The sequence below is a fragment of the Vanessa cardui genome, chromosome 28 (genome assembly GCF_905220365.1).
Source record: "Vanessa cardui chromosome 28, ilVanCard2.1, whole genome shotgun sequence".
Lineage (NCBI taxonomy): Eukaryota > Metazoa > Arthropoda > Insecta > Lepidoptera > Nymphalidae > Vanessa > Vanessa cardui.
The window spans coordinates 2,162,850-2,186,867 of NC_061150.1; the positions used below are offsets into that span (position 1 = coordinate 2,162,850).

Consider the following 24,018-nt stretch of genomic DNA (forward strand, 5'->3'; position numbering starts at 1 on the left):
ATGCAATAAACGCGAAAACAGATTATATAATATCAAAAAACAATGGCGGGAACCGCGACGCAAAATGACAGCTTGGTTATTTTTTTTTAATTTGAATAGAACTGTGTTTGATAAGACACATTAAAATTTTGAATATTTAATTGATCTTTTTTTCTTGAATTAATAATCTTATTATATAAAAGTTTATTTGAGACAGGTACTGAATGTTATGTTTTAAACTAGTGCGCGTTTAAATTGAAATTTAATACATAATTCGAAAATAAAAGCCTAAGTTACTCCTTATTTACATCAGATATCTGCTAGTATAGTTCCGTCAAAATTGGTTCAGTTATTCCTGATATTAGCTAGAACAATCAGAGAGACAGTCAAATATTGAAAAAAAAAAGATATTTTGGTATATGTGTCGTGTATAGAAATTCATTAAGTAGAGTCAGGAATTATCATACTTAGTCGAGATTTTTGCCCCAATGGAGGTTAAATATGCAAGGGGGATGAAACTCTCATGTTAAGTAGGTGACATTAATTGTGTGAAATAGTTTATTTAGATAAGAATTATTACGAGATTCAAATGTTTTTGTCAACAGTACTTTATTTTAAAAATGGCTTACATAGATTATTATGAAGTTTCCTTCGTTTCTACAGATTAAATTTAAAATCTTAATAATAAAAAAATTCAGACGCTGGTCCAGTGCTTACCTTCTTAAATTCAAAATTAACTTTGATGGACTTTTTTAGTTGAATTCTAACAGTATGCGCGATAGATTGTCTGAATTCTTAAAATTTATATCGCACTAGGCTCCCTGGAAACGGCGAATCCCACATAAACCCTGACCGCGTGGAATGTTGACAAAATTCGCCATATTTCAATATTGAGACGCAATTCCGATGGTCCGGGTAAAAATTGAAATCGTCAATACATATGTGGTATATTTCTTATGTTATATGTGTCTCATTTCAAGGAACGCAGGTTATAATAGCTACATGCTGATAGAGAATGAATTATTATACTAATATTATAAATGTGAAAGTAACTCAAGAGTCGAGATGGCCCAGTGGTTAAAACGCGTGCATCTTAACCGATGATTGCGGGTTCAAACCCAGGCAAGCACAACTGATTCATGTGCTTAATTTGTCTTTATAATTCATCTCGTGCTCAGCGGTGAAGGAAAACATCGTGAGGAAACCTGCATGTGACAAATTTCATAGAAATTCTGCCACATGTGTATTCCACCAACTCGCATTAGAACAGCGTGGTGGAATATGTTCCACACCTTCTCCTCAAAGGGAGAAGAGGCCTTTAGCCCAGCAGTGGGAATTTACAGGCTGTTGTTGTTGTTGTTTGTTGGAAGTAACTCTGTCTGTCTGTACTCTTTCACTACCAAACCAATAAACCGAATTTGACGAAATTTGGTATGGAGCAAGCTTGAACTCCAAAAAAGGACATCCAAGCTACTACCTTTTTTTACTAACACGTGACATCCGTCCCCTAAAACGAGCAAGCAAAGCCGCGAGCGATTACCAGTATGTATATCAATTACCGTATGTCCTGTAGTGGTACGTAGACTCAATTATTTTAATAATTAATCATAAATAAGGCTGTCATATAATGGAAAAATAAAAAACAGTTATTAATAAATAAAAATATAATAAAAAATCATAGACAATACAAACAATTTCGAACAAATCATTGACACGGCACCGACACGGCAATCTGAAACATAAATTACGTTGAAACAATTCACTTTATCTATTTTATTAAACAACTAGCTGCGCCCGCGACCTTGTACGCGTTTAAATTTAATTAAATAATATATTATTGTAGCCTAAGTTACTCCTTGTTATATCAGTTATTGGCCAGTGAAAGTACCGTCAAAATCGGTCCAGCCATTTCCGAGAATAACCGAAACTAATACAAATAACAGGCAGACAAAAATTAAAAAATATATATATTTTGGAGTATGTACCGTGTGTGTACGTACATAATGCATTGAGTTAAAAAGGGCTATTTTAATATAACAAACGGACACTCCAATTTTATTATATGTATAGATAGATATTAAACAAACAGCCCGCCCCAGCTGCGCACGGGTTGAATAAGGTACAATGCATCTTAACTGACGATTGCGGGTTCAATCTCATGCAAGCGTTGCTGTGCTGTGCTTAGTTTGTATTTATAATTCATCTCGTGCTCGGCGGTGAAGGTAAAAATCGTGAGGAAACCTGCATGTGTCTAACTTAATCAATTCATTCATTCAGAAACATTGTAGTGGAATAAGTTCCAAAACCTTCTCCTCAAAGGGAGAGGAGGCCTGAGTCTAGCAATGGGTAATTTACAGGCTGTTGACGATGAATAACGGCACACCAGAGTTCTACCAAAATATGACGAAAAGTGGAAACATCAGACAAAAAATGTAGTTATAAAGTACATAATTACCTTTGAAAACAATCGGAAAATCATCCTAGGAGTGAGATCTGCGTCTCAGGCGATATCGTCTGTCACACCGACGACAGCGTTTGAAGGAGCCCGATCGCGATCGACATCGCCACGAGTAGCTGTTTGAAAACAATAGAAAGAAAGAAAGAAAGAAAGACATGTAATAGTTTAAACCCGCGGCTTTACTTGCTCGATTAAGGGTTAAAAATTACCCTTCATCCTTCCTTGAAGCGTAAGCTTGCAAATAAGTAAAAGTCTAAAGATCAATACACATCGTTTTTTAATTCATTACATCGTATAAAACAAGATCCCTTCCCGCTGTCTGTCCCTATGTATGCTTTACATCTTTGAAATGACAACGGATTTTGATGCGCTTTCGTTTCAATCGATAGATTGATTCAAAAGAAATGTCAAGCTCTAAAGTAATCAGTGTTTCTCTACTGTATTGTGCATGTATCATATACAAAAACCGCATCAAAATCCATTGCGTAACAAGCTATTTGACAATGCGAAAAATAAATTGTGAATTATTGTAATCAGTGTATATTATGAGTTTAAAAATGTTTATTTACTAACGAAACTTGAAAATAATACTTAATTTATTCAAAAATCAATAAATAAAAATGCATTTTTTCAAATGTTTGTCACGTGACACAAAACACTCCTGATTGGCCGGGCTTATGATGAAGTCACTTTGTTGTAAACCTTGCTTTTCTACTATATGTACCACAGATAAAAATACAGCAAAGTGACGTCACCGACCCCATTGCAGCGCCATATTGTCCAAGTAGCGTTTTCGCGCGTTATTTAAATATGGAATTTTTAATATGATGTTTATCGGCAAATATGTACTAGAAATAAAAAAAATCAACTTTTACTGGGTTTCTTAACCTCTTCTAAATAATATAAATTGGATTTTAAAAACCAGTCAAATAGCCTATTTCAAAGATCTAAGCATACATAGGGACAAACGGCGGTAAGCGAGTTTGTTTTATACAATGTAATGATGAGCGTAGATCTAGAATTAACTCACCGTGCTCCTCGTCTAGATCTTGATCGACAACGCCGCCTCTTGCAGCACTGTTTTATACGATAATGACGATCGCCGGACCGACATTTCTTAAATCGACCCTGCTTAGTGCGACAACGGCTGAAAAAGATCAATCTTAATCTACTATTCAGAAAAAACAATGTGATTTTTTTATGAGTTCGAAATTGAATGTATTATTTCTAGAAATTATTTCTTTAAATATAATTAAAATTAAAGAAATGTTAATTAATTATTAAAATAAAATACTATGCACTTTAATTTATTGGTGACTTATCAATACAGTTCATGGCCATACTATATTAAAAAAAAACTCACGTTTTACACATTCTGTAAAAGAAAGAAAAAAAAATCATTAAATAAAATTAACTTTCATAATTAAATTACTTTAAAGCAATTCATAGACAAAAATAACATACTTCCGTCTCCTTCGACATTTCGCCATTGTGTCTGCAAAACATTAAAAAAATATTTATTTTTCATATTAAAAAAAAATTATGTATGTACCGATCAAAACGAGAGACGATTGTATCGTATCTGATAACAAGACAAATGTTTCAGCGCTTCTCAAAAAAGCGTTTGTTTGTAAATATTATAGATCAGACCTAGAATCGAAACGCCTGCATTTCTGAATTATTTTTATTTTGAATACATATGTACATTCATAATAAGAAAACATTCGTCAGTTTTCAAATTCATTCCTTTATCATGTCATAAGACTTTAGCATAAGCTCTTAGTGCCTTTTGAATCTAAACATTGAATAATTGCGACGCAATATGTCATTCTCGATCGGTAAAGCAGATTATCGCTCACACTGAGCACGCGAAGATAGATCTTAACGTGACGGACCTTCTCTTACCCCGACTGTACATAATCTAGCATTCTTGCCACCATTCCACGCGATCAAGATTTATACAGTAACTATTTATATATATATATTTTCTTCTTTGCTACAGGTTGGCGGATAAGCATATGGGCCACCTGATGATAAGTAGTCACCATCACCCATAGACAATGAAGCTGTAAGAAATATTAACTATTTCTTACATCGTCAATGTGCCATCAACCTTGGAAACTAAGATGTTATGTTCCTTATGCCTGTAGTTATACTGGCTCACTCGCCCTTCCACGAGCATGATTCTAGTATTATCTTTTTATATTCAACAGTACACCAGAAGGCTATATAGTAGGATTTAAGCCAAAGAATAATGTAGATAAAACCAGTATGTAGTGTAAAGAGAAACAAAACTGGAGCAAAGAGGTTTGTAGTGTAGGTTTGAGAGTGTAACCTCTTTTACAAAAATCTCCTTTAAAAATAAAATGTTTAAAAAGAGACTAGGAATTTACTAGCGATATATTACATAATTACATAAAGCTATTAAATAAAAAAATATATACTATATATTCCATATATGAGTTTTAGTCAAAACAAATTTAAATTATTTTTATGTATAGGAGATTCGAATTCTTACACTAATTATTATGAACGATTTCCACACTTATCGTAAGTCTGTTAAATAATCATGCAAAGATATAAAATCATATAAAGATCATGCAATTATCTAGACCAATGATTGATATATTGATTTCACTACTTCTAATATTCCATTCAAATGTCAAAACCAATTGTGGAACAGTTAAACCCGTTACCAATGATGTTGTAGTAAACAGATATGATATTAACGCGTAAAAAGTGAAGACTAGAAAACGTCCTAATTGGGACGTTTGCCTTTAGTTGTTTTACTTAGTAATGCGTCATAATACATCATAATTACGTAGTAATACGTTTTACGTAATTAAAACATCTAGTTATCCCTTTTACTTATTGTTTTTATCAAGCTATCCTTTTTACTTTTAATGAAATGTAAAAATAAACTAAAATAAACGGTCCCCGGCGCGGCACACTTTTTTCTGTTGTTTAGTATGGATATAACATATCTGTTTATTAGAATATCATTGCTCGTTGCAGATAGATTGGTATTGAAAAAGATATGAGGGCTCCTCGTTGAACTGTCATTTGGATAGCATCCGATGGCATATTTTACACACTCAAAACTATTATTAAAATAAATTAATAAGACTCACCTATTTGCTTATAACAATTGTGTATAAGTACATTTGAAATAAATTTAATGTATAAATTTTACATTGGTTAATTTTCACGAAATAAAAAAAAAATATCTCAAAACGCGTAACTTAGTCTCCGGAAAAGTAATATGTCACTACAGAATTCTGGTTTTAAATGTTGTCAATCAATTCTTCTTCTAAACGGTCTTTTTTCAGATTGTTCAGTAAAGAGTTTTTATATGCTAGTTCAATGAATCAAATATAAATACAAAAATATTACTTTTTTTGTGCCAGATTAATCATTTATGTGAGTGTGCACATTTGGACCCACATCAGAATCATATTAAAAAGCGCCCCAAGGTTTAGCCTGGTTTCCAGGAGTATCCAGTAATGGTAGGTGATGCAGGAGTGCAAAAAATTCAAGTCTAGTCTAGTCTAGAAGTGAAGTCAAAAGTCTTAAAACCCAATTTTGGGATGTGAGATCGTCAGAACACTGTTTGTCTCTGGACCCTTGGTATCCTCAAAACTAAATTGGTGTCATAACCTCATGCAATCACCAGTCGCGACTCCGAAATTCCCTCAAAGTATTTGTAATGTTAAAACCCATATATTTACAACCACTGATAAAAAAACATCAAAATCCATATTTTTTGGGTTACCTGTGCGAGAACCTCATCAGTTGTACAACATACATAAAGTAAAAGTAAGGTAACAGCCTGTAAATATCCCACTACTGGGATAAGGCCTCCTCTTCCATTAAGCCACTGTTTGGAACATATTCCACCCCGCTGTTCCAAATTAGACACATGTAGGTTTCCTAACGATATTTTCCTTCACCGCCGAGCACGAGATGAATTATAAGCACATATTAAGCACATATACATATAGTGGTGCTTGCTTGGGTTTGAACCCGAAAAAAAAGCTTGCACAAAGCCACCACCAATAAAATATAATATGTCATTTATAATGTCTAGCTATTGTAAATATATAAATAAATTGCATTATTTGATAAAGATAATAATAAATCTAATCAACAATCATTGTTTAAATACGAAATGTAAATAAAACATACAATACAAAGTTTCCTACAAAGTCGTCCTTCCTGTGGCAATATGGATTTCTCAATTGTGTATAAGAGGCAAGATGGCCCAGTGGTTAGAACGCGTGCATCTTAACATATAATTGCGATTTCAAACCCAGGCATGAACTGCTGAATATTCATGTGCTTAATTTGTGTTTATAATTCATCTCGTGCTCAGCGGTGAAGGAAAACATCGTGAGGAAACCTGCATGTGACAAATTTCATAGAAATTCTGCCACATGTGTATTCAAACCGCATTGGAACTGCGTAGTGGAATGTGTTCCAAACGTTCTGAAGAAAAGGGACAGGAGGCCTTAGCCCGGCAGTGGGAAATTTACAGGCTGTTGTTGTTGTTTGTATAATTTTTCATCTTACCACTAGCGGCCGCCCGCGGCTCGCTCACGTATTAGTATATAAAAGATATAGGTATGGTGTCGCGGACGTTTTTGTAGAAATAATTAAGACAAACCAGGTAGCCATAAATTGTTTTTAATTTTAAGCCACTGTTTAGCCAGCGCACGCAAATAATTCTGTTTTATGAGGTATTTTTTTCCGACTTGCTAGATAAAAGTTATGATATCTCGGTTAATATAAATATTATATAAACGATTTATAGTCTATAGCACTCAGGAATAATGTAGCTTTCGGCCAGTTAAAAAAAATTAGAATTGGATTATGAGTTACAGAAATTACCCCCTACATACAAACTTACAAATTTTACCTCTTTATAATATTAGTATAGAAGTATAGATAAATATCATTATTAGACCTTATATATATATATCTCTTCTGAGTTTCTTTCGCCAGTTATTCTCAGGTCAGGTTGTTTCCTTTTTATTAAGGCTGCTTTGAAATTAATTCCTAGTTTTTATACATTCTTCGAAAGCTAAGAAAACAGTTATGTTTTTAAAATAATCTGCAGAACAAATTTCATAATGATTTTCTTAGTTTTTAAAGAATTTCCGAGGAAAAAAAATCAAAAAAATAATATCGTTTTCCGCCTCCCATTTTTAAATTTGGTTTCCGATAATGAGTGTTTAAATATTGACAAATATCCAGTGTTTATTCGTTTTTATAAATAAGAAGAAAAATAAATTTCTATTGATATTTTTTTCTAAATAAATTTTTGGGGTTTGCATTTCTGACAAATTTTGATAAAAGCTAAACAAAACGTGATAACTCAAAAATGGTTCACTTTTGGATTATGTATATGGGGGTTAAAATTATTGCAAATAGTCACCCCTATCACCTCCTAGTGGATGTACGTCGAATTACCAATAACCCTGTATATTAATAGCGCCAGAAGATTTTTGTCCCAAAGATTATGGGACGAGGTCTGCATATAAAAAATCGGTCAGCCTCATAAAAAGGATTCTTCTTGTAATTTACTAAATTACGATTTAACAGAAAAATATTTTTAAAGACCGGAAAATGTTGCTAGCCTGTAAGGGAGCTGTATATGGTCAAAGAGACCATGTACTATGTATTAAAGTTTATATACCATAGCGTTCTGTTTTCGATAGGCATCATGTAAATATATTTATCACTTACCTGCAATCAATGATGTTTTAGTAAACAGATGTTATTAACACGCAAAAAGTGAAGACTAGAAAACGTCCTAATTGGGACGTTTGCCTTAAGCAGTTTTACGTAGTAATCCGTTATAATACATCATAATTACGTAGTAATACGTTTTGCGTAATTTTAATTACATCTAGTTATCGCGGCGCGGCACACTTTTTTCTGTTGTTTAGTATGGGTATAACATAGCTGTTTATTAGAATATCATTGCCTGCATATATCAAATAGAATTACGGCCTCTGCAAAATCGAGAAATCTTTGTTTTTTTAACCGCACCAAAAGGAAGACACATAGCTATTGATAAGGGATAATAAAACAAATAAACTTTCAAAGCTAAATATATTAACAATATCACAAGGCGTAACTTAATCGTATATTTAAAAAGAAAACATACACACAAAATGTCTATTGTTTGAAGTTAATCTTGTACCCTTTCGTTTCTGGGTCTTGTTCCATTTGGAAATTCTGCGTTGACAGACCGAAGGGCTTCAGGATCATGTTTCCTAAATCCTTGAGTTTGTCTAACATTTCCGTTTTCAATTTATCGTTCCTCTCCGCGATCAATGGCGGCAAACGTACCATCGCGCTTTGTGCCTCCTTGTGCGACGGATCTATTAACAGCATCTGCTTGTAATCCTCTAGACTTTCATCTAACTTCTCTGTTATTTCGTAGCACTGGGCTCGTCTGTCAAAATCGAAAGATACAGATTATTAATATTGGTAGCAAGTTTTTTTTTTATTTGGTAATTAACTGTACTAATATTATAAAGATTTTTTTTTATGGAATAGATTGGCGGACGAGCATATGAGCCACCTGATGGTAAGTGGTCATCGTCACCCATAGACAATGACGCTGTAAGAAATATTAACTATTCCTTACACCGTCAATGTGCCACCAATCTTGGAAACTTAGATGTTATGTCCCTTGTGCCTGTAGTTACACTGGCCCACTCACCATTCAAACCGGAACACAACAATACTGCGTATTTTTGTTTAGCGATAGAATGTCTGATGAGTGGGTGATACCTACCCAGGCGGGCTTGCACAAAGCCCTACCACCAAGAAAAGAAAGAAGAATTAAAATTTGTTTATTTTGTACGTAGGTGTTAATCATTAAAACTAATTATTTAATTCTAAAATTATTTTACCCACAGAGAACATTACCTAAGTATGAATTATATATATTTTTTATAATAAGTATTGGACAACATCAAATACATTACTCTGTCTCAATGTAAGTAGCTAACGACAGCACCATAAACATAGAAAACTAATAAACTATTTCCGTCGGGAATCGAAACCGGGACCTCACAGTGGCGTACAAATGAAAACGCTACGCTACTCTATCGTGAAATTACAGATAATTACGATTAATTATTCTACAAATATACCAATAACATTATGTTAAAGCTCTGTTCCATAACTAACATAAATACAGACAGGATAAATGCATATGAGACATAATTATGGCCGTGGCTGCTGTTGTCGTCGTTGTTGTTGTTGTTGTCGTTGTTGTTGTTGTTACCTGTAGTATGCTTTCACGTATTTATCGTCCAGCTCGATGGCCTTCGTGCAGTCCTTGATCGCGTGCTTGTATCGCTCCAGCTTCAGCTTCGCGGCGCTCCTGTTGCAGTATAGGACCGCACGTTGTTCGTTGAACTGCAGCGGACATATTTTCAATGCTGAAATAATTATATTTTTTTATGGTATAGGTTGGAGGACGAACATATGGACTACATGATGGTAAGTGGTCATCATCACCCATAGACAATGAAGCTGTAAGAAATATTAACTTTTCCTTACGTCTTCAATGTGCCACCAACCTTGGGAACTAAGATGTTATGTCCCTAATCTTTGAGTCTCTAATTGTTGAGATAACTTGGAAATTTGACTTTATTTATAATACAAAACTAATCCACTAAACTACAGTACGACACAACTTAGATGTAGCATCGGAAAATTTAATAAAACCGATTACTGCCGATTCACATAACCAATAGAAATAGCTCCCTCCCTCGCCATTCGACCCTATTCGTCGCTATAGATTCCCGCGTCAGTTCAACCCGAGACAACAATTGCGTGTAAATCGACGCGTCAAATTGACGAATATATTAGGTCATAATATTATGAGTTATTACGTTTGTGTAAAGATCATATTCACGTAAGAAATATTGATAATTTGAGATAGTGTACTCAATTCGGATGCGATCGGTTTTACGAATTCTGCCGATGCTACATCTGAGTACGTATCGTACAATACTTATATCCAGTATAATAATACTTAAATCATTCCAAAGACCAATTCGACGACACTCAAAATGTATTTATTCGCGAATACATAATTAATTATTCAAGATGTCGACCGATTATTTCGCGTCAATTCAACAGCATTTTTTTTTACAATACAACAACAGCCCGTAAATTTCCCACTGCTGCTAAGGCCTCTTCTCCCTTTGGGGAAAAGATTTGGAACATATTCCACCAAGCTGTTCCAATGCAGGTTGGTGGAATATACATGTGGCAGAATTCCTATGAAATTAGACACACGAAGTTTTCCTTCACCGCCGAGAACGAGATGAATTTATAAACATAAATTAAGGACATGAATATTCAGTGATGCTTGCCTGATTTTGAACCCGCAATCATCGGTTAAGGTGCACGCGTTCTAACCACAGAACCCTCTCAGCTAAAACATACACTTGAGCATACATACACTTACAAATTTAAGCACACTATGTAAGAATATTTAACAACATCACATAAGTTACTCTGATCCCAACGTAAGTAGCTAAAGCACTTGTGTTATGGAAATCAGAAGTAACGACAACACAAACACCCGACCCGAGACAACGTACAAAACTAATGAACTTTTTCTACATCGACTCGGAATGGCGTACCCATGAATAGCGGTGTACACAACACTCGACCTAGACGTGTAAGCCTGATGGTACCACACATTTATCACATCTACCACCTAGCAGCAATAATTGGTACACTTGTTTTACTTGGAGGATGACAGAGCCAGTGTTACTATGTACAAGGAACATCTTAGGTCTCAAGGTTGCTGGTGTTATTGGTAATGTAAAGAATAGTCAAAATTTCTTACAGTACTTGTCTGCGGTGTACAAACCACTCGACCACAGAGGTCAAATATATTTGGAAAATAAAACCCATCCTTACCTTCTGTATATTTCTCGATGCTTCGTTCATACTCCTCGTTTTTGAACGCCAGGTTGCCCATCGTCTTGAGTGTTTCAGCGATACTCCGACGTTCTGATTTCTGGTCATCTGTCAAGTCGACTTCCGCATCCTTCAGTGATAGCTCATCAATCGAGTCTGTGTCACTGTCGTCCTTATCTGATTGTTCATTTTTGACTTCATCCTCCTCATCTTTTAATAGTATGTCGACTAAAAAAAAACCTCATCATTATCATCACATAGTAAAAAACAGAGTCGCTTACCACTGTCTGTCCCTATGTATGCTTCGATCTTTAAAATTACGCAACGAATTTTGATGCGGTTCTATTAGAGTGATTTACGAGTTATCTTTTTGTATATAATACATGGAAAGAAACATCGACAATTTCAGAAGTTTCCAATGTGATGTAAATAAACAAACTCTGTAGTATATTTAGTATCAGTATTGGTCCCTTGCAATGATGTGGTGGATCGCTATTTATTCACTAAAACATTTCAATTTTGAAGCCTTAATAAAGCAAAGATTAACGGACCTCTTAATAACGAAAAAGTTCCCAGGATTGATCCCGATCCTATTATCGAATTCGAAAATTGATAAACTTAAAAATAAATTGGTATACCAGTAATTCCTTAATTACCTTGGGGCTTTGCTACTATTCTTTATGAAAAAAACCCTGATACTCAAGATACATATATATCAATATTATTAATGTAAAAGAAACTATATCTCACTGTTCATGCTGTTTCATGGTCAAACATAAAATTTAAAAACAATGGACCCCAAGGAAGGGCATGGCCTACACTGTTATACCAAACACCGACGACTAAACCGTAAAATAGAAGTGACCAACTACTTACAAGGCAATAAAATATGGTGCTTAATCTACCACAATGGTCAATGGTTTTTTTAATTATAATAAAAATGTATTAAGTATAAAAAAATATTAATAGGTGATTATTTAAACAATATTATACTAGAATCTGATGCCTTATAATAGATTAATTTGTTTGTTTTAGAATAATCGTAAAATTCATCCTCAGATAAGAACACAATTCAAGACAAATATACTACATTCCAAGGAGAATCTATTGATTGTATCGGACAATGTTATATGCTTACTACTTGTTGCACATTTAATTGGTGGTAGCTTTGTGTAAGCCTGATGGTACCACTCATTCATCACATTTACCAGCAATACTTAGTATAGTTGTTTTATTTGGAGGGTGATGGGGCCAGTATGTACAAGGGTGTGACATCTTACTTCTCAAGGTTGCTGGTGTTATTGGTAATGTAAGGAACAGTCAAAATTTCTTACAGTACTTGTCTGCGTCTATGTGGTGACCATTTACGATCAGCTGTCCCATTTGAGCAAATTAAAAATGATTAGAGATTTCGTATCCCAGCTACATTAAACAGCCAGATCCTATTCTATATGGGATGGTAAAATATATAATAAAAAGGAGTTATTTTCAATGACTGGCAAAGCAGGATGTCCTGAAAATAACTACTGTTTCTGGACAGAAGCTACATTCTTAAGCAGTCAACGAATATGAATAGTGCTTGTAAAAGTCTACTTGAATTAAGTATGTTTTGATGAGACCATTTCTGTTTTACTAAGCGTGATCACATTAAATACATAAAAAAGTTTGTATTCAAAAATAATAATATCCTTGTTAATTTATCGTGTTTATATTTGCGACGACCTCATGCTTAATTAAAGAACAACAAATAGGTGTGATGCGTCAACTAACCCGATGGGCTTGCTTTCGAAGAATCGCCAGATGCACAATTATCATGATCATTAGAATTCAATCCGTCGTCATCGTCTGGGCGTAGAGAAAACTCCAAGTTCTTTGTCAAATCCTGAATAACGTCTTCGTTTGATACGCTGTTTGTACTTTTTAATCGATCAGACATTTTCTTATTTTTCTAACACTACTAATATTTGGTACTTTTTATGATCAACAAGTTATAACAATTTGTGTATAGTATAATCACACACGAACACACGATTTTATAATATTACTTATTTTTTATAAATTATTAAGGGTTCGTCACATCATTTGCGTTTGACAGCATCGACAGCGACGTTCCGTACTCACAGTATTAATACATTATTAATTTTAACAATTTCCCAAAGAGAATTAAATCACTACGTTTTATCGTTTATATACATTAATATATTAAGTGATTTATTTAAACTAGAACAACAATACATTTTTTCAATTCAACTTATCCTAAAATTAAAGATATTTTTCAAATACAAGTCCATTTATTTTTACTTGTGGTGGACGTGAATATAATCAACATTGCGTGAAACATAAAACACGTTGACAGATGACAATCGTGACAATATAAATAAGAGATTCCATTATTTGCATTCCTTCGGTTATAATATCATTTAGAGAGATTATTCTGTGAATAATATTAAAATCTCCACTAGCATAGAATGAAATAGTTATATATTTTAAAATAATATACCATAAATGAATGTGTAAAGTAGTTAGAATACAGAAGTTATTCTATTTTTAACCAATTAATTTAGGTTGTGACAGAAAGATAACGTAAAACGAAACCAAAACTAACCTATTCATGTTGCAATTTCAGGGTCAGGTAAAAATATTTAAAAGCTATCGTAGTTGCATTATCATAAAATTTAGCCGTCGCGGACGCGTATAAATTATTCATATCTTTTCTTCCGCCATAGTGTGAACAAGAGTGCTCTAAACATCGTTCAAAAGATGTTTTACAAAAACATTTTGATAACTTTCTTTAAATCAAGAACATCTTATTTACGGACATATAACGGTGTTGTTACGACTTTCGGTAATTACAGAAGTGTGTTACCCTTATCAACAACCAGACTCGCGCTAAAGGATGAAAAGTAAGTAATCACTGCTCACTGTTTCGATTAAAAAAAAAACAAATTATACATAATCACTAATGTTCTTTTTGTCATTTGGTAAATACATTTAAAATTATTTCAATTAAAATCATAATAATCTTTACATAATTTATTGTAACTTTTGATATAATTGAAGTGGCAAGCAATATTTTGAGTCTAAGCTAAAGTGTTTATCATCACCAATGATAAAACCCTTATCACAATGACTATTATAAATTGAATAAATATGCGATACATAAATTAATATTAATACATACATTTATACTAATTATTCTATTTTTTATTTAGTAAACACAAAATAAATATTCATTAAATTGTCTCATCACTAAAGTAAGGGGCATGTTAAGTCATAAAATTAACAAATTTTGTTCAATTCTGCTATGTCTATGGCATTCGTAGTTGGTTACTTTGAAGATCAAAATTAATGATAAATCACTTAAATTACATAATCTAATTCACATCTAAATAAACTAAGTTAATTTTTCCACATTTTCAATACTTTAATATAAATATTTGAGACACAATCAAAGTTATATTTTATCTATATAAAGATAAGATTTAAAACATTGCTTTTCTATAGCAGAACCATAACATAACTTGATGAAAAGAAATCATAAACTAAATTGCAGGGAGAAAACAACAAGGAATGAGAGATACATAGTCATTAAAATTTATGTATCAACAAGTTAGTTGTTGATCTACAAATAAAAAATCAAAATAAACTTTTATTCTTTTTTTACAACTCTTCAATTGTCATTTAGCAGAACTATATTAAAAGTAAAGCTACTATCAATCGGAACATTTGAGATATATTATGTTATTTAATTTCATACTATATCCTGCCTAAAAGTTAACTAGTATAGTAACTCCTGACTCGCAAAGCAGGCAACGTTTTTTTTTGTATCTAAGTAATAATTATAATGGTCAAAAAATGAGCTATGAATGATAAAACTAACAAAGTCATTCAAATTTAAATTTTTTTTTTCCTAATTTTCATGCTTTAAGTTTTGTTTTATACTTTTTTCCCTATACTTAAGCATTCTATTCCAGGGTCTATTTGGCCTATAGAAAAAGATATTCCTATGTGTGAGTGTATTGTGTGTATGTATGTGAATTCGTAATGTTGTTAACAAATAATGACATTGACCTACTTGTTTCATCAGACACAAAATTATATAATAATGAATGATAGGCTATCATTAAATTCGAATTTGAAGTTTATCTATTCTATAAATAGTTATAACACAAATTCGCTTTCTGTGTCAACTCTATAAACCAGAGATGGAGGGATAGAGGATTCTAAACATTAAAAAAAAAGGCTGAACAATATTGGTTATTTATAATTTATGATTAAAAAAAAAGTAAAACACTTTTTTTTATTCTTAAATGTCTAACAACTAACAAATTCATTCAGAATTTTGACAAAAGAACAAAAGTTATTGATTTCGTGATATTTACCAGGTTTTTTGTTCAGTGGAGCTCGATATTTCGACATGATCTACGAATGTCTTGTTAACGAGAACTAAAATCATGGTAAATATCCCGAAATCAATATCTTTAATAATAAAAATAACCATGTTAATTTAAAATCTTATAAAAGAACAAAACTCTAAAACAGCCACTACTACTTTTTTTCATAATCATCTTCATTAAATGTAATAAGTGAATTGAAGTGAAGTGTCATGTTTTTACCATAATACATACAACATAATAATATTATCTGTGCAAAGCTGCTACAAATTTCACGCTTTTTAAAACTGTAAACAAACCTTTTTCGTTTCTTACCTCAGCTCTAAGGTATGGGAATTCTGTAGAAAGAAACATTTTCAAACCATAACAAATGCATTAGACCAAAGTAAGGTTTATAGATCAAATTAATAGTTAGTAGGGTGGTAGGTTTTAAAGATTTTTTAATAATATTAATTTTACATAGCCTCATATGTAGCATTTTGAGTCATTATTGTATACCAAAAGAAATATTTACGTGTATAATATATAACTCATAAATCCTAAAAGCAAGAGACATTGACGTTACTTCAGTAGTAATGCATATGTTATGCAATCACCGAACTCGTCAAAATGAGGCGACCCCGCCGTATGATAAGTGGGCCTAGGGTGAAAATATTTAAATGGTATATATTTTAAAAAAAAAAAACGTTTAATTATTTATAGATTTATATAAATATGTCATGAGCATGACTAAAAAAAATATAAATAAAAAATTAAAAAGTAACCAAAATGTCTGATGATTTTAACAGTTAAGGTAATTATTGTAAGAGCTCTCCAAACATCCGTTCACTTGAAAATATATTATCGTTTGCACATAATTTGCAAACGGATAATATATTTTCAAGTGTTTATGTAATTGTATAGATAAATATATTATCTAGCGACCAGCCCTGGCTTCGCACGGGTGCAGTGCTGATACTAAATATACTACAGTTTTTTTCTTGTTTTTGACTATATTGTACATGTATTATATTTAAAAACTTTCGTCTTATCATCACTATTCGTCTATCATCACTATCTATTAAAAAATCCCACGTTGCCTAATTTGAAAGATCTAAGCATACATCGGGATAGACATCGGTAAGCGACTTTGTTTTATACTATGAAATGATTGCAAATAGCTTTGCTAGGACTAAGGGTACTTAGTATTCCGAGAACCATTCTAGGAGTGGAATTGCCCAAAGAAGAGAAATTAAAGAGAAATACGACGAATGTTTCACGAATATTCATGGTTTTTTTTTATATGCTTTAAACTGTTAACGTTAACACGGATAAACAAAACAAAACACATTGCGCATTGGTTTAATTTCTTGGGTGTTGGGCGTTGGCCGTTGGTCAACACTTATCTGTTGGTCCACCAATCAAATACATAAAATATAACAGTAGTCATATCTGATGTTCAAAGTCTCAGCTTATTAATAAGTAACGTTAAAATGATAATATCCTCTAGGAAATTGAAACGGTATCGCCAGTAGGCCAATTTAGCGGCGCTTGGTCTTGGTCAAAGCACGCTTCCTGTACACTTCGTGCCTTGATCTTGTAAAAAACCAGAAGAATTATTGTGAAGAAATCCAGATAAATGTGTTGTAACTGTTTATTTAAACAAAAATTAAATACATTATAAAATCAGTGTAATCGGTTTCAGAACGTCGTACGTTTTGTTTTGTAGATAAAACAAAATTGCCGATTTAATATTATATGAAAATTTTTTGTCAAGTATGATTTTATTTTAAACTAAGAATAATAAGGTATATAAAATTAAAAAAATATACATATGTATTATGTGTAGTAGTTTATTTATTACAAGATATATTTTTTAAATTAGCCGAACACAGCAGAGTCTTGGTCTACCAATATGTTATTGCCAAAGTAAAAAAAAAAAATCCCAATTAAATTTCCAGGGTCAAAGTGACGTTTAATCTCTACGATGGAAGGAAGCTGGAGGCTGAAGGAAAAGTTGGTGACACCCTTCTAGACGTGGTCGTAAATAATGACCTCGACATAGACGGGTATGGCGCGTGTGAGGGTACCGTGACCTGTTCCACTTGCCACGTTGTCTTTAAACAGGAAGACTTCGACAGGTGACTTTATTGTTTATTTTTATGCTATAGCTTGGCGGGCGAGCATATGGATCAGCTGATGGTAAGTAGACATCACTGCTCATAGACTGTAAGAAACATTAACCCAGTGGCGGATTTAACAATAGGCTAAGTAGGCTGGAGCCTATTGTGGCAAATGTAGCCCAAATTGTCTTTATCTTACAGTAATAAAAAAATCTTATAATTAAATGTATACGCATTACGTCCGTAATCCGTATACTCGTCACTACATAGCGGGTTGGAAAAATAATCTAGTAACTGACAGAAATATCACCTATACTCCAGCCAAATTCGATGTGGAATGTTTAATAACAAAGCGTTGCTTAGCAACCAACATCAGGCAGATGCTAAAAACATTTTTAGAAATATGTACAACAATTATTTTTGATGATAATAAAAATAAAAATTGATGATTAATAATAATATATTAAAGACAAATGACTAAGCGCATTCTTGGTTATAATTATAATACTTATGATCATCTGGAATAATGTAGATCTCAAAAATAATACCTCCAATTTTAAAATGATATCAGAAATTACCTCATAGTTATATAATTCTCTTTATTAAATTTATCTATCGCCTCCCAAACGACAGGACTCATTTAGATTAATTTGAAACAGTGATTTTAGTGCTATATTTATGCTAGCCAAAACAAGATGTCTTTTTTTATCTGTGTGTAATGAAACGTTGTGTGTAATTTTAACATTCTTAACCTGTTGTGGTTATACTACCATTATAATACGACTAAAAATATACACCACCAATTACGAAGAGCCTGTATCGCTATTATATACCTTCCTAAATCTGCCAATTGCTTAAAAAACACTCCAAATGTTACAAACCTGCGATTTCTTTACGTCAGTATTAAAATATAGGGTTGTTAGTTTTGTAGTAAGATTATAGTGGTAATTAAATATTTTTAAACTTTTATTTTAAGCTAATTTTCATATAAATTATGTATTGACCGGCTAAATAAAATTTTTGGATTCTGTATTAAATTATTTTTTTTGTGTTTAAACAGGAAATTGTGTTATAAAGAATATAGTTGTAATTATAATGATAATTATTTTTTATTAAGAGTGTATCAACCCTATTTATGATGACTCATGGTTTGTTTACTAAAATTCCAGATCGAATGTGGCTGGAGTATAGTTCATAATCATACTAACTAATAACGGGAAAAAGCTGATGTAATGAGGACGATAGAAAACAAATCATAAATTTTCATTTTCAGAATAAATTGTGTTGTGAACTAAACAGACGTATTTTAAAAGTAACTAGGGGCGGCAAAAATCGAATAGCCTACTAGCGGCAAATTTGTAAATCCGCCACTGTATTAACCTTTCCTTACATCGCCAATGTGCCACCAACCTTGAGAACTAAGATATTATGTCTCTTGTGCCTGTAGTTACACTGGCTTACTCGCTCGATCGATTTTGATGGAATTTGAATTTGATGAAATTCATCTCGAACTCGGCGGTGAAGGGAAACATCGTGTGAAACCCCGCATGTGTCTAATTTCATCGAAATTCTGCCACATTTGAATCCACAAACCGGCATTGGAGCGGCGTGGTCGAATATGCTCCTTTATCTATATACAACAACAACAGTCTGTAAATTCCCACTGCTGGGCTAAAGGCCTCCTCTCCCTTAGAGGAGAAGGTTTGGAACATATTCCACCACGCTGTTCCAATGCGGGTTGGTGGAATACACATGTGGCAGAATTTCTATGAAATTTGTCACATGCAGGTTTCCTCACGATGTTTTCCTTCACCGCCGAGTACGAGATGAATTATAAAGACCAATTAAGCACATGAATCAGTGGTGCTTGCCTGGGTTTGAACCTGCAATCATCGGTTAATATGTTTCTTAAATAATAAACTAGAAAAATAAACATAAATTTTCGCAAATTTTAAGTGAATATATTTGCTATTTCAGATTAGCTGAAGAGGCGGGCGACGAAGAGAGGGATATGTTAGATTTAGCATATGGTTTAACGGATACATCGAGGCTGGGTTGCCAAGTAACCTTGACCAAAGAACTTGACGGGCTCGAGGTCAAAGTGCCAGAGAGTGTCAACGATGCCAGAAGCTGATGATGTTTCACATTTAGAATAAATCAATGACGCTGTAAAAAATCTAGATAATAATAATATTTTTTGGCAAATAAGTATAAAAAATAAAAAATATGTAATTTAGTGTCGAATTTTTATACAAGGTTTAAAGGGTTGGGTTAGCTATCTATTTACGCAGCTAATAGTATATATTTTTTTACGTTAGCAACACTAGATGTTTTGTAATACACGACGAAATATCCAATTAGATAAATGATAGAGATTAATGTTACCTCAATATAAAATTTATGAAAGACTTTGTCACTAATTAAAATAATATAAAAAGTTAAATTATCTGTATAGATAATATATTATTTTTTATAATCTGTTAAATAATTAGCACTGTTGAATTGTCTTTTAATGTTAACCTGAAGTATTAGGTTTTAGTATAAGATTAATCAAGTTAGAATAAATTATTACAAAATTGTACACTTTTTTTAATCGATTTGTCCATCCATACCATCGCCTTGGACAATGATAATAATTAAAAAAGAATATGTTGCCACACAATGATGATTAAAATTAGTAATTGAAACACGTGCCTTTCTAAATAACGGCTTCAGTTCCGATACACATCGTATTTTGAATATGGTAACACTCTTTAATCGAAAAATTTAATTAAATAATTAGAAAATATAATGGAACATTGTATGATAATTAATATTTTATACAATTGTATATTTTAGAAATAGTCATTTTTATACCCTGTACATAGAATCAGAAATTATCTAGTAGTCTTAAAAATAACATTTAAAATATTTGTAATGTAACGAGGTGGTGTGGTATGTTATGGTATCATGCGTGAAATTCTTTTTAGCACTAGACACATAAAACATTTAGTATATAAGCAACGCTGGGTTCAATATTCATAATGAGCACCTATTTAATATTACAGGGTTATTTTTGGACTCCGCGTCAAATTGAAATAAGATAAACTATGCAATAAACTAAGAAAATTTGTGTCGGTTCATGTACCTAAAGCAATATACAATGTTTGCTTTTTTGGAAGTAATTTATTTTATGCATTAGGTGGTCACTGGTGAGTAGTACTAGAAAATGTCCCACAAGCAAAAAGCGCTGTTACACTCCAGGAATCCTTTTCCTCGCTTTCCATTATACGCCTTTATATAATACTTGTTCTCGCCCGCAGCTTCCGTTCGTGTTTTATGAGCTTGGTTGTCATGTGTTAGGCAAAAAACGTAGCCTATGTGGATCCTTGGAGTTCAAATTTGCTTCATACCAAATGTCATGAATAGGCTATTTGACTGATTTTTAAAATCCATTTTATATTATTTAGTAGAGGTTAAGGAACCCAGCAAATGTTGATTTTTTTTATTTCCAGTACATATTTGTCGAAAAATATCATATTAAAAATTCTACATTTAAATAACGCGCGAAAACACTACTTGGACAATATGGCTCTGCAAAGGGGTCGGTGACGTCATTTTACTGTAATTTAATCTGTGGTACATATAGTAGAAAAGCAAGGTTAACAAGAAATTGACTTCATCATAAGCCCGGCCAATCCGGAGCGTTTTGTGTCACGTGACAAACGTTTGAAAAAATGCATTTTTATTTGTTGATTTTTGAATAAATAAAATATTATTTTCAAGTTTCATCATATACAGTGATTACAATAATTCACATTTTATTTTTCGCATTGTCAAATATTTCTATTGTCTGTTATTCAATACATAATATACGACGGAAGCTACTTCGTTCGAATTGGGTATCTATTATTTATTTTAGTATAACACTTATTTAAAACTTATTCTAAATATTTATCATGTTTGTTATTTTTATTATGGTGGAGCTCGATATTTCGACATTATCTACGAAAGCATTGTTCACGGGACTCATAAATTTTTTTTTTAATGTTATACCTACTCTTAAGCACACTCTCAGTGAGGTCAAGATTTTGAAAAGCCTGGATCTGCCGAGTTAATTAAGCTTAATAAAACAGCTTTTATAACAAATTATTTAATGGTTCCAAAAAAAAAAACAGATTACAATCAAATTGAAAAATTATAATTTTATGTTATTAATACAAAGCATAATTTATATGAAATTTTTTTTGATAAAAATAATATTTTATTCGGACTTAAATTATGTACATCTATCATCATAATATCCAGATCATAGATTTATATATAGTATAGGATTCACCAAGGTTCACATAGCTCATATTTCTCTATACATTCAATTAACCAGCCAATGGGTAATGCCTTAAAGTGAGCCATATTATACATTGGCTCATAAATGTCCTTGAAAATTATGTAATGGGAGCAATTAGTGAGTTTTCCATCCTTTTTCGCATGATACGGTACTAATTTCTCTGCATCAGGTATTAATTCTGGATTTGGTACACGTCGTAACACAACACCACCTGCATCTATGATCAGTTTAGTTAATATTGCTTTAGTAAGAACAATTAATTTTGATATTTCATACTTTGTGTTGAAATTGTGTAAATAAAAATGGCAGCCGTTGAATATTCCTGGTAGCTGTTTATATTTGTTGTATCGTGAATTTTTAGGGCCTAAGTAGGAACTGTTTCCGACCCCTTTGACTTCATAATCTTTAAACGGCTCCAGATTTGTTTCTGTCGATTTAGTTATCCAGTGAGCAGATATGATCCACAGTCCACTAACAATTCCTTGTAAAATATCCAAGCTAGATGTACATATACCATCATCTTCGGTGTCTACTATTAAATGAGTGACTTTTTTGACGAGTTTAGCTTCTATATGTAGGTTTGAATGATGTTTCGATAATATCTTTAGTTTATTGTGTATAGTGCGGAATTGTGACACACAGAAAACCCTAATATCTTCAAAATCTAATTCCGCATGTAATTCTGAAATTATTGTAACGTTAGCACCTTGGGTTTGGATAATATTATCAGCAGCATCCTCGAGGGTTCTTTTCATGTCTTCCGATGCTAGCTCTATAGGTGTTTCGCCTTTACTATTTCTGCTTTTTATATTTGCACCATTCTTAACTAATTCCTCTGCTATTTCTCTGTGATTGTATCTTACGGCTTCATGGAGGGGCGTTTCGTTGCCCTGACCAGGGACGTCAATGAGTGTATTATATTGAAGCAAGATTTTCACCAAATCCAATCGACCATTTTGTACAACTTCATGCAAAGGGGTCCAGCCTGCGTTGTCTTTAGTATTTGTGTTTGCACCTTGTTTCAGTAGATCTATAACAGTATCGACCTTGCCTAAACGACAGGCTACATGTAGTGCAGTTTCTCCTTTGTTATTTCTCTTTTCCGCACCTTTATTAACTCTAGAACTAGCTGTTGACAATAATGTAGAATTTAAATTGTCATTTTTGTTTTCTACTTTTTTAGATTTTTCTGAAGCGGTCATATTTGTGTTCGACCTGACTGTTTTCTTATTTTCCTTGTCGCTAGTCTCAATGCTGTGGGCTTTTTCTTTAATGGCGCGTTTTTTACTGGTACCATTGGAACTCTCGCCTTTCGTGTTCTGTAACACATTCTTGTTTCGAAAGCTTTCGAATATATTGCTAAGTTCTTTAGTGGACTTAATACAAACGTCCAAACGATCGTCAGTGAAGGTCGTGCAACCAGCAAGCGGTATATTACATGTGGGACAATTTCTTAAGTTACTAAAATGTTCCGAACATATCAAGTGAAAACACGTACTCAAAGTAACAGGATCTTTGCATAATTCTAGACAATAACCGCACGTGTAATCCAGAGTGACCGCGTCTAATGCTTTTAAGAACTTATTAAGTTTTTCTGTAGACATTTTATGTTAAACAGTTTACAAGAAAGTATGTATGTATTTAGTATTTATAAAATGAAACTTTCCGCCGCGAAAACTTGATCTGACAGTATTTTTCAATGTCTGTCAAAGTCAAACTTAAATCAATTGACATAATATTATCACAAACTTAAAATACAGCAAAACGCCATCGAAAAGTAAAAAAAAAGATATGAATCTTTAA

The 24,018-nt window shown here is 32.7% G+C and overlaps 3 protein-coding genes and 1 long non-coding RNA gene across 4 annotated transcripts; 1 reads left to right on the forward strand and 3 right to left on the reverse strand.

Annotated features, from left to right (window-relative positions):
• Positions 1-1,628: 1,628 nt before the first annotated feature.
• Positions 1,629-3,934, reverse strand: LOC124541399. Its single transcript, XR_006967245.1, has 5 exons — positions 3,902-3,934; positions 3,801-3,812; positions 3,468-3,584; positions 2,435-2,553; positions 1,629-1,711 (listed from the first exon to the last, which is right to left on the reverse strand). It is a non-coding gene; the product is annotated as an uncharacterized LOC124541399 (long non-coding RNA).
• A 4,602-nt stretch (positions 3,935-8,536) lies between these two features.
• LOC124541715 (tetratricopeptide repeat protein 1) lies at positions 8,537-13,512 on the reverse strand. Its single transcript, XM_047119652.1, has 4 exons — positions 13,163-13,512; positions 11,393-11,620; positions 9,738-9,894; positions 8,537-8,897 (listed from the first exon to the last, which is right to left on the reverse strand). The coding sequence occupies exons 1-4, from the start codon at positions 13,326-13,328 to the stop codon at positions 8,618-8,620; spliced, it is 831 nt and encodes a 276-aa protein (XP_046975608.1). The 5' UTR covers positions 13,329-13,512; the 3' UTR covers positions 8,537-8,617.
• A 389-nt stretch (positions 13,513-13,901) lies between these two features.
• LOC124541730 (adrenodoxin) lies at positions 13,902-20,045 on the forward strand. Its single transcript, XM_047119667.1, has 3 exons — positions 13,902-14,295; positions 17,727-17,906; positions 19,866-20,045. The coding sequence occupies exons 1-3, from the start codon at positions 14,153-14,155 to the stop codon at positions 20,020-20,022; spliced, it is 480 nt and encodes a 159-aa protein (XP_046975623.1). The 5' UTR covers positions 13,902-14,152; the 3' UTR covers positions 20,023-20,045.
• Positions 20,046-22,098: 2,053 nt separating this feature from the next.
• LOC124541721 (BRCA1-associated RING domain protein 1-like) lies at positions 22,099-23,915 on the reverse strand. The gene has a single exon (XM_047119658.1). It carries the CDS (start codon positions 23,817-23,819, stop codon positions 22,203-22,205), a length of 1,617 nt encoding a protein of 538 aa, XP_046975614.1. The 5' UTR covers positions 23,820-23,915; the 3' UTR covers positions 22,099-22,202.
• Positions 23,916-24,018: the final 103 nt, after the last annotated feature.

Coding starts and splice junctions, on each gene's coding strand:
- LOC124541715 (XM_047119652.1), bottom strand. CDS start 13,328: ATGTCTGATCGATTAAAAAGTACAAACAGCGTATCAAACGAAGACGTT. Junction 9,895..11,392: donor CATCGAGAAATATACAGAAG/GTAAGGATGGGT, acceptor TAATTATTTCAG/CATTGAAAATATGTCCGCTG. Junction 8,898..9,737: donor TACGTGAAAGCATACTACAG/GTAACAACAACA, acceptor CGATTTTGACAG/ACGAGCCCAGTGCTACGAAA.
- LOC124541730 (XM_047119667.1), top strand. CDS start 14,153: ATGTTTTACAAAAACATTTTGATAACTTTCTTTAAATCAAGAACATCT. Junction 14,296..17,726: donor CTCGCGCTAAAGGATGAAAA/GTAAGTAATCAC, acceptor TTAAATTTCCAG/GGTCAAAGTGACGTTTAATC. Junction 17,907..19,865: donor AAACAGGAAGACTTCGACAG/GTGACTTTATTG, acceptor TTGCTATTTCAG/ATTAGCTGAAGAGGCGGGCG.
- LOC124541721 (XM_047119658.1), bottom strand. CDS start 23,819: ATGTCTACAGAAAAACTTAATAAGTTCTTAAAAGCATTAGACGCGGTC.